Raw genomic sequence first — 16,319 nt, 5'->3', positions numbered from 1 at the left:
CATTATATTTGATTGATAGAAATAGAGTGGTGGGTGTGTCCTGCTGCACATACTCAGTGAACATCCTCCTATTCACTGCAATATTACCATCATTCATTCATAATAATAATCTTACTAGGGATGCACCAAAATGAAAACTTAAAAACACTAAAAAAATATTCTGCAAATGATTATTTCCATTACATTTATGGCTCTGAAGGTGTTATAACCACTAAAATTAAAACATTTGTATAAATTAATATTAATGCTTCAAAGAATAAAATGTCTAATTTATAATAATAATAATAATATACAGGCCTATAACTGACTGAGCTGCTGGAACAGAGTCACATTAAATATGTTCTCATTAAAACACAAAGTGCATTGTAGTCACCCACACACACACACACGCACACACACACACACACACTGTGCTTTGATTACAGCTTGCATCATTTCCTGTCCCCTTTAATGCCAGTAATAATGTTAATAACGTGGACCTGGTACAGTAGTGATGTAGATCAGAGGATCTCTGTGAAACGTGTTCTGACTGGAACAGATTAATGCTAATGCTCAGCATGTGTCAGTCTGCTGTGTAGAGGTGTGTGTTGGTGGAACGACACGTAAATACAGTAGCTGTGTTTCCATCACCCGTGGAAATGCACAAAATAGCATATCACTAAAAAGTTTTGATGCTTTCATGAGGAGGAATTTCAAACGTTTCAATATTGAAATGTGTCACAAAAGTGCTATTTTCCGCAAATACACGTCACAGAACGTGGCGTACCTGGTCACATGACCACTTCTCCCTGAGTGTGAACAGAAGAGGAGACCCAGACATTTCTTAGCGTTATACTTTAAAATTATGAACGTGAAAAAACTTTTGAATGCAGAGTGTTCTAAGGAGGTTTGGAGCGTCTCACAGGATGAGATTTCGCCAGAGTTTCCAGGCTCCTCCCCCAAACCAACCTTCAATGGAAACACCTTCGAAACACAGCTATACTTTGTCAACTCTTAGAAATATCACTTTTAATTTGTCAAAATCTGTAATGGAAACCCAGCTAGTGACACATACATAAATCACACTCACTGTTCTGTCTCAAACTCTGCTTAGCAGAAGCATTACTGCTCAGATGTGTGATGCTCTGTGTCCACACACACACACACACACACACACACACACACACACACACACGCACACACACACACACACACACACCTGTGACCTGTTACAGTCGACTTGTTTCTGTGAAAAAAGTGTTTCAGCTAAAAACATAAAATGCACTTTGAACATTTTCAATGGCTGGAATTTTGGTGCATCATGACTTTTACTGAGGAGTGATGTTTAGTTTAGTATGTGTATCAGTTCATATCCATCAACAGCATCGCTATGGTTGAATGTTTCTAATGCTCTATGATATGAACAGCAGTGATGATGATGATGATGATGATGATGTTAGTTTGTTTACTCACTAATGAATTGTGTCATTTGTTCCTGGTTTTTCTCCTAAAGATTCAGTAGGTGTGTGTGTGTGTGTGTGTGTGTGTGTGTTCATTAGAGAGACACTTGGCACAGGTGTTATTAACAAAGTTGTATTGATTATGTCTTTGATTTCACTCTTTCTACTTTGTCTACATAGCTAACATAGTTTACCCCTCATCACTCTATCTATCTATCTATAGCTGTATCTATCTATCTATCTATCTATAGATCTATCTATCTATAGATCTATCTCACTCACTCTCCCTCAGGCTTCACAGGAAATGAGCAGGAAAACCCTTTTCACTTTGAAATGCATTTATTCCTGATTTTATTTCAAGTCTGTTTTCTTTTTGTTTTTATCAGCGTTCAATTTATATATATATATAATATACAGTCCCCTCCAAAAGTATTAGAACAACAAGGTCAATTTCTTTCTTTGTGTTTTATACTGTAGATATTTGGGTTTCAGATCAAAACATGAATATGAGACAAAAGTTCAGAATTCCATTTTTTATTTTATGGTATTTACATCTAGACGTGTTAAACAACTCACACAGAACAGTTGGGTATAAACAATACAACAATTTGGAATGTCCTGAAAAAGAAAGAAACTACTGGTGAACTGAGCAACAGACATGGAACAGGTCGACCAAGGGTATCAACAGCAGTTGATGACAGAAACATTGTGAGAGCTGTGAAGAAACACCTAAAGACAACAGTCAGTGACATCACTGCACCTCCACAGAGCAGGGTGAAGGTACCACAATCCACTGTTTTCAGAAGACTTGGAGAGAAGAAATATAGAGACCATACCAATAGATGCAAACCACTCATCAGCAAAAAGAATCAAAAGGCCAGATTGGATTTAGCAAAGAAGTTCAGAGATGATCCACAAATGTTTAGAACAAAGTTTTATGAACTGATGAGACCAAGATGAAAGTGATGGAAAGACCAAAGTATGGAGAAAGAAAAGATCTGCTTATGATCCAAAACACACAAGCTCATCTGTGAAGCATGGTGGAGGTAATATCATGGCTTGGGCTTACATGGCTGCTTCTGGAACAGCCTCACTAGTCTTTATTGATGATGTCACTCATGATGGTAGCAGCAGAATGAATTCTGAAGTCTACATTTACAGAAAAATACATCCAAACTAATCAGGAGAAGTTTCATCATCCAACAAGACAAAGACCCAAAACACACACTGTCAACACAACAAAGGACTTCATCAGAGGGAAAAGTAGAAGATCTTAGACTGACCAATCACTGGACCTTCACCCAATAGAACATTTTAGCTCCTGAAGAGGAGAAACCTCCAGAAACAAACAGGAAGTGAAAGAAGCTGCAGTAAAAGTATGGAAAAACATTTCACATGAAGAATGCAACAGTCTGGTGAAGTAAATGTGTCACAGATTTGATGCATTTATTGTAAGTAAGAATTATGTCACCAAATATTAAATGTTATTCACTTTAAGTTTATTTAATAATTTCTGTTCCAATACTTTTGCTTATACTTGAAAAGTGGGTGTGGTCAAACAAAGGTGTTCTGTCCTGAGTTGTTTAACACGTTAGATGTAAATACCATGAAATAAAAACTTTTGTCTCATATTCATGTTTTGATCTGAAACCCAAATATCTACAGTATAAAACACAAACAAAGAAATTGACCTTGTTGTTCTAAGACTTTTGGAATAGACTGTATATATATATATATATATATATATATATATGTATATATATACAGTCTGAGTGTAAAGGAAGGTGAGAACAGGAGAGGCTAGATATTGAACATCAGTCAGATCATATTAATCAATAACAGCAGATCAGAAACATTGAAGGTTAGAATCTCAGCAGGAAATCACAGAATAAGAAGATACAGTAAAATATTTAGAGATAGTGATTATACACATTTAATGAAATGGGGAGTAAAGATAATCAACTACTCTGTGCAGCATAAACCTGTAGCAGAAGAACAATAGAAAATCCTGTCAACACTTGTCAAATAACAGTTTTTTTATTATTTCAAAATAAAAGCTTAGTTTTACCCCAGTATTCTTATTTAATCAGAGAATTTGACCAAATTTTGTAGTTTTTTTAAATTCTTGCCCAAAAAAGTTCAACAGCATCTCAGACTTTAAAAATGTTTAGACATTAAAGGCCACGCCCACCCTTCTACATGTGACCTTTGACCCCACTTTGAGGAGCATTGATGTAGATACAGTAGCTGCCCTTCATGTTTGAACACTTTGATCTTTGAGCACATCCTGTAGAGCACTGTGAACAGAACCAATAGCTATAGTCATTACTCACTGTGTGTTATTATGTTACTGTTACAGTAACTGTTACTGTAACCCTACATGTGCCATAAGGACCAATGAGCATCAGCCTTTTATTATGTTTACTGTCATTGATTTTATGAAATATGCCTATAGTGAGGTACATGTGACAGCTGAACTGAAGCCATTCATCAGTAACCTGATGATGATGATGATGATGATGATGATGATGAAAACTCCACTTAAAGCTGTTTAAATTCCTTTTTATGAATGAGTTTATTCTGAGGGTGCACGGTGGTGGTGGTGTAGTGGTGAGCAAAGCTGCCTCACAGCAACAAGGTCCTGGGTTCAACCTCCACCCATGGTTCTTCTCTTTCTGTGTGGAGATTGCATGTTCTCCCTGTGCATGCCTGGGTTTTCTCCACATAAGCACATTTCTGCCTCCGTTCAAAATCAACTGGAGTCTTTAAAACCCCCTGGGTCATAAATATAATATAATATAACATAATATAATATAATATAACATAATATAATATAATATAACATAATATAATATAATATAATATAATATAATATAATATAATATGGGTCTATACGTGTTTTCTCAGGGTGTCCAGGGTTCAAACCCCCCGATAGTGATGAACTCCTGTAAACCCTCCAACCCTGAACACAAACACATGATTTATTGTGAAGGTAACGTATTGATCATCGTTTATCACATGATGTTAATGGTGATCATGTGACCAATGGATGTTTACACACTGACCTCCAGGGTGGGGCTCAATTACATTTTTCTTTTTCAATTGTTTTCACTTACTTATGTTCAATTACAACTCAATTATGATTACGTTGATCAACATTTCTTTCCAATTATAATTAATATTTCTTCTGTAAGTCAATTACAATTAATCCCAATTACTGAGCCTTTAATAAATATAAAATGCTTTGTGTTAGCATCTCTAATGCTAATGACGTCTTGAATAAAATGTAAAATACACTAATAATCCATTAAAATATTGGTATTAATAGATTTGTATATTTTAATATTTGAACTCAAATATAATTAAATTACAATTGCAACGTCAATAGATTTGTTCAATTACAATTACAATTATAATGACATCATAATTGTAATGAATTATAATTGAGCCCAACCCTGGTTTTATAATGTGTTTAAATCACATAAAAGTTTGGTCCTAAAACAACAGGATGAACCACGGTTTGATTATTATTCTGTCGTTTCCTTTGACTCAGTTTTTCAGAACGAAACTAAAAGTGTTTCATTCTTTAAACATGAATATTTGTGTTTCTAATGTACATCACATCTTTGTGATGTCACAGCTGTGATGTCACAGTGTTGGATGGTTAAAGCTGTGATGTCACAGTGTTGGATGGTTAAAGCTGTGATGTCACAGTGTTGGATGGTTAAAGCTGTGATGTCACAGTGTTGGATGGTTAAAGCTGTGATGTCACAGTGTTGGATGGTTAAAGCTGTGATGTCACAGTGTTGGATGGTTAAAGCTGTTCCTCTGTGGTTGATGTGATGCTCTGTGTGTACTTGTCTGTGTGTATTTCTGTGCTTTCACTTGATTCATTGTGAGTTTGAACATAAAAGACGTGTGTGGTTAGATTTCATCACTGCTTTGACCTTTGAACTCTGTGCCATTTGAACTAATATTTCTCTGTTTTTTGTTTTTTTACCTAATCTTTGTGTTATTTCCTCCAAAAACCTGTGTACAAAACCATCCTGATGATGTCTGTATTTATTGATTTGTAAATAGAGCTAATGTACATTCCCCTTTCTCGTTATAGATTAATTTATTCCTGTATATATGAATAAACACTACATTTATAAAAAGTAAGGGAGCTATCTTTGTCTCTATAGCGGGAATCAAGTAGGTCACTTCTGTCTATTACACACACACACACACACACACACAGTATTTACGTCAAATCAATAGACTGAGCTACTAAAACTTGTGCAGAATGGCACCATAAGATATATGTATATGTAACATATGTATACTTTTATGAAATTAACTATATTAATATGATAAAATAATTTAAATTATTACATGTTTAGTATAAACAAGTAATAATTCAAAATAGTGTATTATATTAGTAATATTTTATAAATGTGACATTTATTTGCAATGAAAAAACAATAATATAAAAAACATCTAGAAATGCTGTGAGAACTAGTTTACAGTAGAGGTACAGTATACGTAGGTTTATGTGTTGGCCTTTATACGGCTTTTAATACAAGTAATAAATATTTCAGAATCAGAAATGTTTTATTGGCCAAGTACAGTTTTAAAGACAGCACAAAAAATTTGACTTGGTCGTCGTGTGTGGAACATATTATTGTTATAATATTATTTTAATCAGAATAATTGTTAACACTTACATAGTGGTCTCACTGTACCCACAGACACTTACCATAAGGAGAAAACATGAGCAGAATGAATTTTTTGACTGTTTTTAAATTGATAAAATGTTTCACATAAAAAACACACAAACAAGTAAATAAAAGTCAGTTTAAATATAAATCTTAGTAACAGGTTCAAAATACAAATTATTAATATTGTTAGAGTAAGACGTTGCACAAAAACAAGATAAATGTAAAATACAAACCTAAAAATAAAAAAACAAAAACAAACCAACCAATAATTGAACTTAAAAAGACTTTAGTGACACTGTAACATTCCTAAAAAAATACATTTACATTTTTAATACTGACTAAAATGTTTTGCTATTAACGTTATTATTTTGTGAAAAGATCCAAAACTTCCAGGAGTAAAACGTTTAATACGTTTAAAAACCAACGTGATTTTTCCATTAAAGAATTAGTTCAGTTATAAATCACTAACTTTTACACACATTTTTAGAAAGAATTGAGAGATTTGATATTTAGGACAATCATTGTGTGTTTAATCTTTCTGATTCCTAAACCTGGAAAACATAAAAGACTTAATAATAATTTAACACCATTTACACTTTTAAATACTGACTATAAAATTATAATAATCAATGAGACACAATTAAAGGGACGATCAATGCATAATAACATATAACTTATATTTCTTGGATTTTATAAAGACTTTGATTGTGTTGAACATTTTTTTATTATTTAAACAATGACACACTTTGGTTTTGGGCAGAAATGCATTGATGTGATTAGAATGTTATATAATATTAATAGTTCAGTGTCTTTAGGTACATGGTTTATTATATTAATAGACATGGATGTGCTAGTTCATCTTTACTCTTTATTATGTTTGTAGAAATGTTCATTAAATGCTCATTAAACTTAGTGGAATTGAAGTCATTGATATAAAAGGAAATCAATAATAAAATAAGCAGCTGATCAATGACACAACTTTGTTTTTAAAAAAATGACAAAGTGTTTGTTTTACAATTAAAATTAAATAACTGTGAAATTATAACAATACATGACCACCCTCTACAGCCTTTATATATTATATTTATATATTTATATCCAGCTAAAAAGTGAGGTGAAATATTTGGGAATGATCATATCTAAGGATAAAACTGTAACTGAGAAAAATAATATTTGTAATAGATAAACATATGTTAAACAGATATAGTTACAGAGAGACTTCACTGTATTTGGCAGGATATTGTTTATAAAAATAGACGGTTTATCTAGAATCATCTATCTGTCCTTTTCTTTTTATTATTACACAGAACATGATTAAAACAATGAACCAAATTAAATTTAACTTCATTTGGAAAAACAAAATACCACTTTATTAGAAAAGAAGATATTTTTAAATATCATAAGGTATAAATGTAATAGTCTTTAATGTGATGAATGAAGTTATAACATTTCTAAATAATCAAAATTCTCTGGTTTTCAGTTTGTAAATTAATCTTTGATAAAGTTGGAGGTTTAGATGTTTCACTTTGTTGTGATTTTAAGTGAAATAATTTACCCATAATGCTCTGTGATTTCCATCAGCATCTTCTCTACTGGAAGATGATCTTTAAACACAACTTTACTCATAAAACACCTTATGGAACAATCAATACATACTGATCCACAGAAAATCTGTATTTTGTCTAAAGTATATTTGTACATTTGTACACTTCTTTAATAATTCAGGAGATATATTGTCTTATGAATAGTTTTGTTTGAAATTTGGGGTCACTTGTACCCTCAGGATGTATAAAAAATAGACAAAAGCAATATTTGTACCTGTTTAAATAATGATGAGAGATGATTTATTATATTCTAAAACTTAAGAATTATTATTATTCTAATAATAATTTTATCAGACTTAAATTTAAAGGTTGTGTCAGTGAAATAGAAGATTTGGAGCATTTTTTAATTGTTCTGTTTGTACATTTTGGGAGGAATTATGGAGAAATAAACTTATTCCCACTAACAGTTGATTGTATTTAATTTGGTTACTTTTCCAAAGATAAAAATATAGACTTTGCTGTTAATAATTTAATACTGACAGCCAAATTCTCCATACATAAATAATGATTGAAAAATAAAATTAAAATAAAATCCTAGTTTCTTATTTTGCAAAAACAACTTTATTCTATTTGTTAAATCCATGAAAACATTTTAAAAATGAGTCTGAAACTCTGTACACAGTTAGAGAAATTTATGTTAATATAATTAATTCACTTCATTAATTATGTCCTGATCCTGGTACGTTTTTGTTGATTCGTTATTGCTGTTATTGGAAAATATGTGATACTATTGTATTTTATTTTATTGTTAGTATTATTTTATTTTATTTTATTTCATTCTCTATCTTTTTACAATAATGTATGTTCAACGTGTGAAGATGACATAAAAAGAATAAAATAAACTACCATTAAAAACTAGTAGAAGAAGAAGTGACAGTAAAGTAAAGGAACACGTGGTTCAGAAACACAATCAAAGAGTTTAAAGCTTTGATCTAATGAACCAAACATGAACCAGGACAGGAAAGCCAGGGGGAGGAGCTTAAAGTCGTTTTCAAACTGAAGCTCGAGGGTCGTTTCACTGCTTGTAAAACAGTGATGTTTATAAAAAAAAAGCTATAAGAGAAGTTAAAACATCTAAAATAATACACAATGATTCATTATTAATGACTAAGCAAGAAAAGTGGAAAAGACTGGAGGAAAGTTGTTAGAAGTGAAGGTAAAAATATCCATAAAGAAGTGGTTTTTATCCCAACAGATGGAAGTGATAATGGATACAATGTTTGAAATATGAATAATGGAGGTTAAACAATGTGTTTCAGAGACATTTGTGACATTTAGAGGAGATGCTTTACAAATGTATAGTTTTCATAAGATATCAGAGTTCTAATGTATGTTCCTCCACTCAGGTCATATATACTGTAACTGGTTCAGACACATAACAGCAGGAAGAAGCTAAGTGTTGCTAACTGTGAGCATAGCTCAGCATTCAGTAGATGTGAAGAGAGTCAAAGAACTGTAGAGATAGAAAAACAGACTGAGGGTTTAAACTATGCTGAAGCAGTGAACAGTGCAAGGTACAGTTAATGCTATATTAATAATAATAAAAAAGCTTTTAATCTTCATGGTCGAGGTCACAAACTGTTCGGTTCACGCTGCCAAGAAAACTGAAAAGATTAAGATAATCGTGAAATCGACGGAGAAATTCTTGGGGATCTGATTTAGGAAGAAGTTGGATATTTGTTCCAACAAGAGTTATTAGTGACACGTCTCAGTCAGAGGCTGGAGAACACTGTGTTCTATTATAGTTAGTTAGTTTTGTTTTGTTTTGTTTTGTTTTGTTTTGTTTTGTTTTGTTTTGTTTTGTTTTGTTTTGTTTTGTTTTGTTTTTAGGACACTACAGTAATACCTTTAAGGTTAGAAAACTACAAATACTGAAGTAAAGAGCAGTCTCCTGTAGGTGGCGGTATGCACCAGATAAGTCATGGTTACAACCTGCTATTGAACCAAAAGAAGAAGAAGAAGAAGCCGTCCTCCAGACGTGATGCATTCTGGGAGTTTACGTAAATCCATCATGGCGGCCGCCTGCTGCAGAGCGTTAGCAAAGGTCGGCTGGTCTGTTCTGGACTCTCCGGTGGTCCGTAGGCCCGGTTCTCTCACTAATCTACTGTATAACATCAACACCCGGGGTTCTAGAAGGTTCTACCGGACCAGCAGCCCGTTAGTCCGCCCTCAGGGGCCCAGAGGCCGGGCTCTAGGCTGTGCTCTGCTCCTAGGTGGTGGACTGGGATTCTACCAGGTTCTAAAGACTTCTGTTCAACAACACCAGGCAGAAGAACCCAGCGACACCAAGGTAAGACCCACAGCCTGGTGGAAGGTTCTAAAGCTGTGGTTCTCAAATGTTCCTCCTTTCTCTGATTTCTGAATTTAAGTCATTAACTTTGACTACAACATTTTACTGTATTTAAAAACATCTATAGATCGTAATGATGAGTGATAATAACACACATTTTATTTTGTAAATAAGTGAATGGAACAGTATTTATTTCCTCCTGAATAGATTTATTTCAATAGTTTATATCATTTCTTGTATTTTCACTTCATGTTTTAATCAGCATCCTTTACATTATTATTATTATTATTATTATTATTATTATTATTATTATTATTATTATTATTATTATTATCTTAACTAAAAATGAACATCATAAAACCCCATATTTTTAATGCTTTTTGTTAATTTTGCACTTTCTCCCACTCATTAACTGTAGTGACATTGTATTCATTGTCCCTGTTGTGGGCCGCGGACCGCTGGTTCTTATAGGTTTATAAACATTAACACTATACTAACTAAAAAAATATGAAATAAATAAAACAAATGTAAAATAACTTTACGCTTAAATTTTTCTCTTTTTTGTGTAAAAAAAAACCTCATAAGAAATGAATTAAAAAAGAGAGAAAAAGGCAACAAGTGAAAAAGCAATGAGTTGGTTAGACGCTGGTTGCATGGTTCCATTCATAATGTGTGTGTGTGCGTGCGTGCGTGCGTGTGTGTGTGTGTTCCAGGACACAGGGGGGGTTCTAAAGCTGACCCTCTACCAGTATAAAACCTGTCCGTTCTGCAGTAAGGTCAGAGCCTTCCTAGACTACCATGGACTACCCTATGATGTGGTGGAGGTGAACCCTGTGATGAGGAAAGAGATCAAATGGTCGTCCTACAGGAAAGTTCCCATCCTCATGGTGGATGGAGAGGTGGTAAGAGACAGAACTCTGGATGTGGGGTTATTCATTATTACTGTGCTCTAAAAGCCTAATTATAAGATCATGTTTAAAAGTCCAAGTGAGGCCAGTTCTAAAGCATTTTTCTGTTGAAAATCATAAATGGAAACAAAAATGTTAGTTCCTGTTACCATAAATATGTGCACTGTCATCTCTATTAAATCCACATGCTCTCTGCTAATCTGAGTCTGTGTACAGTAAAGAGGGTTAGAGGAGCAGATTAGGATATATTTACATTTTAATTACAACTGCAAACATGTTTTATCCTCCTAAACACTAGATTTAATTAAACTGACCAGATTTTGTCCAAACTATGTTTTTCATTTAAAATTAAGGTAGTGATTTTATGCCTCAGCGACTTATATATTTATTTATTTCTAGTCAGCAGCAGCACAAATATGAGTTTAATGTAAAGTTGAAATGTGCTTTCAGTGAAAAGGATAGAAGAAGGTAAAAACTTAACTCTTTGTGGTTCTTACTCAGTAGGAGCTGATGGGCAGTTAGCATTAGCATTAGCATAGCAAACAGTTGGAAAAACTTATTATTATTATATAACTTATACTTTCTAGTCATATATTAGGAAGGAGGTTTTAGGGCCAGTGATGGATAGGCAAACACACACACACACACACACATATATATATATATATATGTGTAAAGCATGTTTTGGTCATTTTTGAATTCTTTAAAAATCTGTTTATTCTGTAACATTAATACTTATTTTAATATTATTTTCCCTCTCTTTTTCTGTTCATTTGCAGCAACTAAACGACTCCTCTGTCATCATCAGTTCAATCAAGACTTTTTTAATTAACAAGTAAGCTGACCTTGTCTCATTTTATATCGTTACATGCTATATGTTGATGTTTCTGGCTCTTTAACAGGTTTATTTTTAAAGTAAAATTCTATTAACCTGACAGAATAAAAAGCTGTGTCTGTCTGTGTCTGTCTGTGTGTGTGTGTGTGTGTGTGTGTGTGTGTGTGTGTGTGTGTGTGTGTGTGTGTGTGTGTGTGTGTGTGTGTGTGTGTGTGTGTGTGTGTGTGTGTGTGTGTGTGTGTGTGTGTGTGTGTGTGTGTGTGTGTGTGTGTGTGTGTGATGGAGGGAGAAAAGCATGTCAGAGATCCTGTGCTGCTACCCAGAGATGAAGGCGGTGAATGACAGAGGGAAAGAAGTAACTGAATACACCAACAAGTACTGGTTGATGCTCAGTGAGGCTCAGACGGCTGTGATTTACCCTCAGAAAGGATTACAGAAGTAAGTACAGCGTACACACCACACTCACTGTTAGAGTTGTCACGATACAAATGAGTAACCACAATACTATACCAGACAAAGTATCACGTTACTTATAGTGTTGTTTGGTGCATGATAAGAGTACATGAACAAAAGCATATAAACTATAAAAAACTAATAAATTAAGTTAGAATTTATATGGTAAAAAAAAAAAGAAAGATCATTCAGTTTCCTTTGTACATTAATTTATGTTTAACTAATATAAATATCAACTTAGGAAAACAAATCCATTGTCTTATAAAAAAAAACTATTAGACAATAATGTTTCTTCTCCAACATAATAAACCAGAGGATAAAATATAATAAACAGGAACTGATTCCCTGAGAAAACTATATATTTATGTATTTTCTCGGTGACGTCACTGGTGTTTTATGAGATTGGATGTGATTCATCTTTTGTATGTATATCATTTGGAAATATTGTTTGTATATTGTAGATATCTCTGTAAATAAAAAATGTAAATAATTTAAAAATTTAAATAATAAATCGCTCTGTCCGTGCGGGAAAAAAAAAAGTGTTTCCTCTTTTAGCTCCTATAGCTGGTGACAGCGCCTGCACAGTAGATCTCCTTTTGCTTTAACATCTCTGCCTCGTTTAAAGACAAAATAGTTCCTAAAGGGACTTTTGGAGTTTGGTTTTGGGACAACGCCCCCACCACAGACTCACCACTCAGGCTGGTGCTTCTACCATGTGTTGTCTGGTGTTTGTGACTGTAAGACGTACACGTGTCCAGGTGAGACAGAACTTTAGCTTGTTTGTTATGAAGTGAGTTTCTGTTGAAGCGGAGCTGTTTTCATAGAGTTCCTTCTGCTGGCAGAAACACACAAACAGCCAATCAGCTACAGAGGGGCGGACCCAGCGTGAGGAAACAGTCAATCATATCTCTGTACGTCACCAGTAACAGGCAAACAACCAATCATTCAGCAGCTGTGGAGTCCGGTTGTTGTGGTTGCCATGTTGGTTTGTTTTCAAGTGAATATCATGCAGTGAGTTTAGACTGTGCAGTGAGACGTCAGGAGGAGAGTAGAGGCAACCGCAGAAACGTACCAGTAGTATCATAATCTACAGTTGTACCATCGTGTAGAATTTCTAGTATAGTAGGAACCGTTATAATTTTTTAAAGTTAAAATTAAATTAATCACAATTACTGAGCCTTTAATAAATAATCCTTATTAAAACGTAACCTTCCTCTTGTGTTAGCTTTCTGTTAGCATCTCTAATGCTAACGGGTAAATTTGATCCATGTCTTAAATCAGCTGTAAAATACACTAATAAATATTATTGTTAGGCTTCCTAATCAATGAATATATTTTATTACTATTTATGGTGTGGGTTAGGGTTATATTATTTTAAAAATGACAGTGGGAAAAGTTGATCTGAAACATATTTTAATAATTATTAACTACATATGTACATATGTACTGTATGTACTTGTGTTTAATTAAGAATTTCATTATATTTACAGTCAATTATCTGAACTCAATTATAATTTAATTATAATTAAAACCCATAAAATCAATTACAATTGTCATAATTGTAGCAAGTTATCAATTGTTCAATTACAATTGTAATTGAGCCCAACCCTGGTGTACTTTGTGTTTGTAGAGAGGAGATGAAGTGGCGTCAGTGGGCTGATGACTGGTTGGTCCATCTTATATCACCAAACGTGTACCGAACTACCGACGAGGCCTTGGCCTCCTTCGACTACATCGTACGTGAAGGAAAGTTTGGAACCTTTGAAGGGTTCTTTGCTAAATACGTTGGTGCTGCAGCCATGTTTGTCATCAGTAAAAGACTGAAGAGTCGGTGAGTCTCACACACATGATTTATTTCTATCACCTCCACCTGTAACACACGGTTCATAGCGTTCTATAAAATAACTCATGTTTTCACATTACATTTTTTTATTCTGTTTTTTAAGGAATATGAGAGTGATTGGGTGAATGAGCTGATATGTAAAGCGCTTTGAGACTGTTTCAGTGGTGATAAAGATCTATATAAATCATGTCCATTTATCATTTTACCATGAGAAACAGACAGAGTTTCACAGACACAGTAAAGTTAAACTCTGAATTAGGAGTCAGTGATGATTAGCGTAGTTTTTTTGCCAGTTTAGAAGGTGTTTAGACTTTGTTTGAAGCAGCAAGGATGGGAGGGGGAGGGGCAGTGCACATAATGAGCGGTCCCCAGAAACATTTCTTCATAAAAAAATGTTCCTTGTCTCACAATGACGCCGTTTTATCCACATTCTGTCCATTTCCAATAGATTCCATTTTCATTGGTCGATTTTGTGATTCCTTCCTCGATTCTGTTAACGTAGATTTTAAAGGTTCTTAAGTTTAACCCATTGTTTACCTGTTGTTTACCTGTTGTTTACCTGTTGTTTACCTGTTGTTTGCCTGTTGCACAGACACAACCTGCAGGATGACGTCAGACAGGATCTCTACAAAGCCGTTAACGACTGGATCGCAGCCATTGGAAAGAAAAGGAAGTTCATGGGAGGAGATCAACCCAACCTGGCAGATCTCGTGAGATACTTTCTATCCTGTTTCTACCATTTACACAAGGTTTCATTAGAACGACTGTTTCTAGCAGCAAAAAACTGTTTCACTACAACTGGTCTCTCTGTATTTTGTTTTAAAAAGGAAAGTAAATGTCAGTATCAATATTTTTTTAAAGAGGAGTCTAATGACTCATTGACTTAGTTACTAAAAAACAACAATATGCAGATGACACGCAAATGTACATAACTGTATCCCCAGGAGAATATAGTGGCCTTTAAATGTCTTTATTAATAGATCTATGTCTAACAAAACACAGTATTTGGCACCATATTCATTTAATTGCCTTTTAAGAATGGGACTGCTTTACTTTTACAGTTTTAGAGCCCGTGTTCCTCCATCTTGAAATCACATGATTGATGATGTCACACGGCCCCACTGCCTGTAAACATCCCATTGTTTTCTATTGAAACATTCAGCCTTAGATTATTTAGTAGATTTTTTAGTCAAAATAACAACTTGTGCTACTTTTAGTTGCTCTAAAAAATCAGGAAAAGTTAAAGATGTGGATGTAAACCTCTTTTGTTTACAGAAAGAGGATAAAAACAGTTGTGACCACAGGGGGCGACACTTCCCCTCTGAGGTTTGGTAGTAGACAATAAAACACAGAAGAAGAGCTCTCCTAAGGGACCTTTACTCTCCTTTAAACAGTGTGCTGACACGCTCCGGTGGCTGATGTTAGACACGTGTTGTGTGTTCCAGGCTGTGTTTGGGGTCCTACGTGTGATGGAGGGTCTGCAGGCGTTTGACGACATGATGGAAAACACCAAAGTCAAACACTGGTACAAACGCGTGGAGGGAGCTGCTCTCAGACATGAGGGTCTCACAGGAAGCCCCTCCCCCACCCACAAAGACACTGAACTGTGATGCTTCAGAGCGGCCCACCTCAGGGTGTGGAGGGTTTGTAAAGAAGACTATGTACAGTAGTATAAAGACAACTGAAAAATACTGTCGTCAGATTCTTTTTATTTGAATTGATCTTTTGTGAAAACCTGTTTTTTGTTTGTTTGTAGGAATAAATACAGGACACAAAATCTATTCAAATATCTATGCATGATTGATAGAAAAGTCTTCATGACTTCCTGTTTGACATCAGGAATGTTTAAACATTAGCGCGTTGTTTACATGAAGTTAGAAAACAAATAAAATGTGATTAATTCCCGTTCTTCAGTAGCTTCATGATGTTTGTAGATCAGATGATGTCATTTAAACTTTCACACTTAACATCAGGACTGTGTTAAAAAATGCAGTGAATTTACAGGGATGGGATCAATTACAATTACAATTATCCATGTTGAATTATGATTGCGTTAAGATTTTTTACAATTAAAAATCCAATTGCTATCTTTCCCCTCAATGTGAATTACAATTACATTCTCAATTACTCATTTAATGGTAAAATGATCCTGAAGAGAAGTGATGAGTAGTGGGAAAACTTATTTATTAACTATGTATGTATAAGACATAGAACTGTAACATGGTTCCACATGTTTGCATTCCATTA

The 16,319-nt window shown here is 34.1% G+C and overlaps 1 protein-coding gene across 1 annotated transcript; it reads left to right on the top strand.

Moving 5' to 3' along the window:
* Positions 1–9,737: 9,737 nt before the first annotated feature.
* On the top strand, positions 9,738–15,763 carry LOC114470331 (prostaglandin E synthase 2-like). Its single transcript, XM_028458484.1, has 7 exons — positions 9,738–10,033; positions 10,747–10,935; positions 11,721–11,776; positions 12,062–12,214; positions 13,860–14,060; positions 14,665–14,782; positions 15,518–15,763. The coding sequence occupies exons 1-7, from the start codon at positions 9,755–9,757 to the stop codon at positions 15,680–15,682; spliced, it is 1,161 nt and encodes a 386-aa protein (XP_028314285.1). The 5' UTR covers positions 9,738–9,754; the 3' UTR covers positions 15,683–15,763.
* The last annotated feature ends 556 nt before the right edge of the window (positions 15,764–16,319 follow it).

Source organism: Gouania willdenowi, chromosome 9, assembly GCF_900634775.1.
Source record: "Gouania willdenowi chromosome 9, fGouWil2.1, whole genome shotgun sequence".
NCBI classification, from domain to species: Eukaryota; Metazoa; Chordata; class Actinopteri; order Blenniiformes; family Gobiesocidae; genus Gouania; species Gouania willdenowi.
This window is presented reverse-complemented; position numbering and strand designations above follow the sequence as displayed.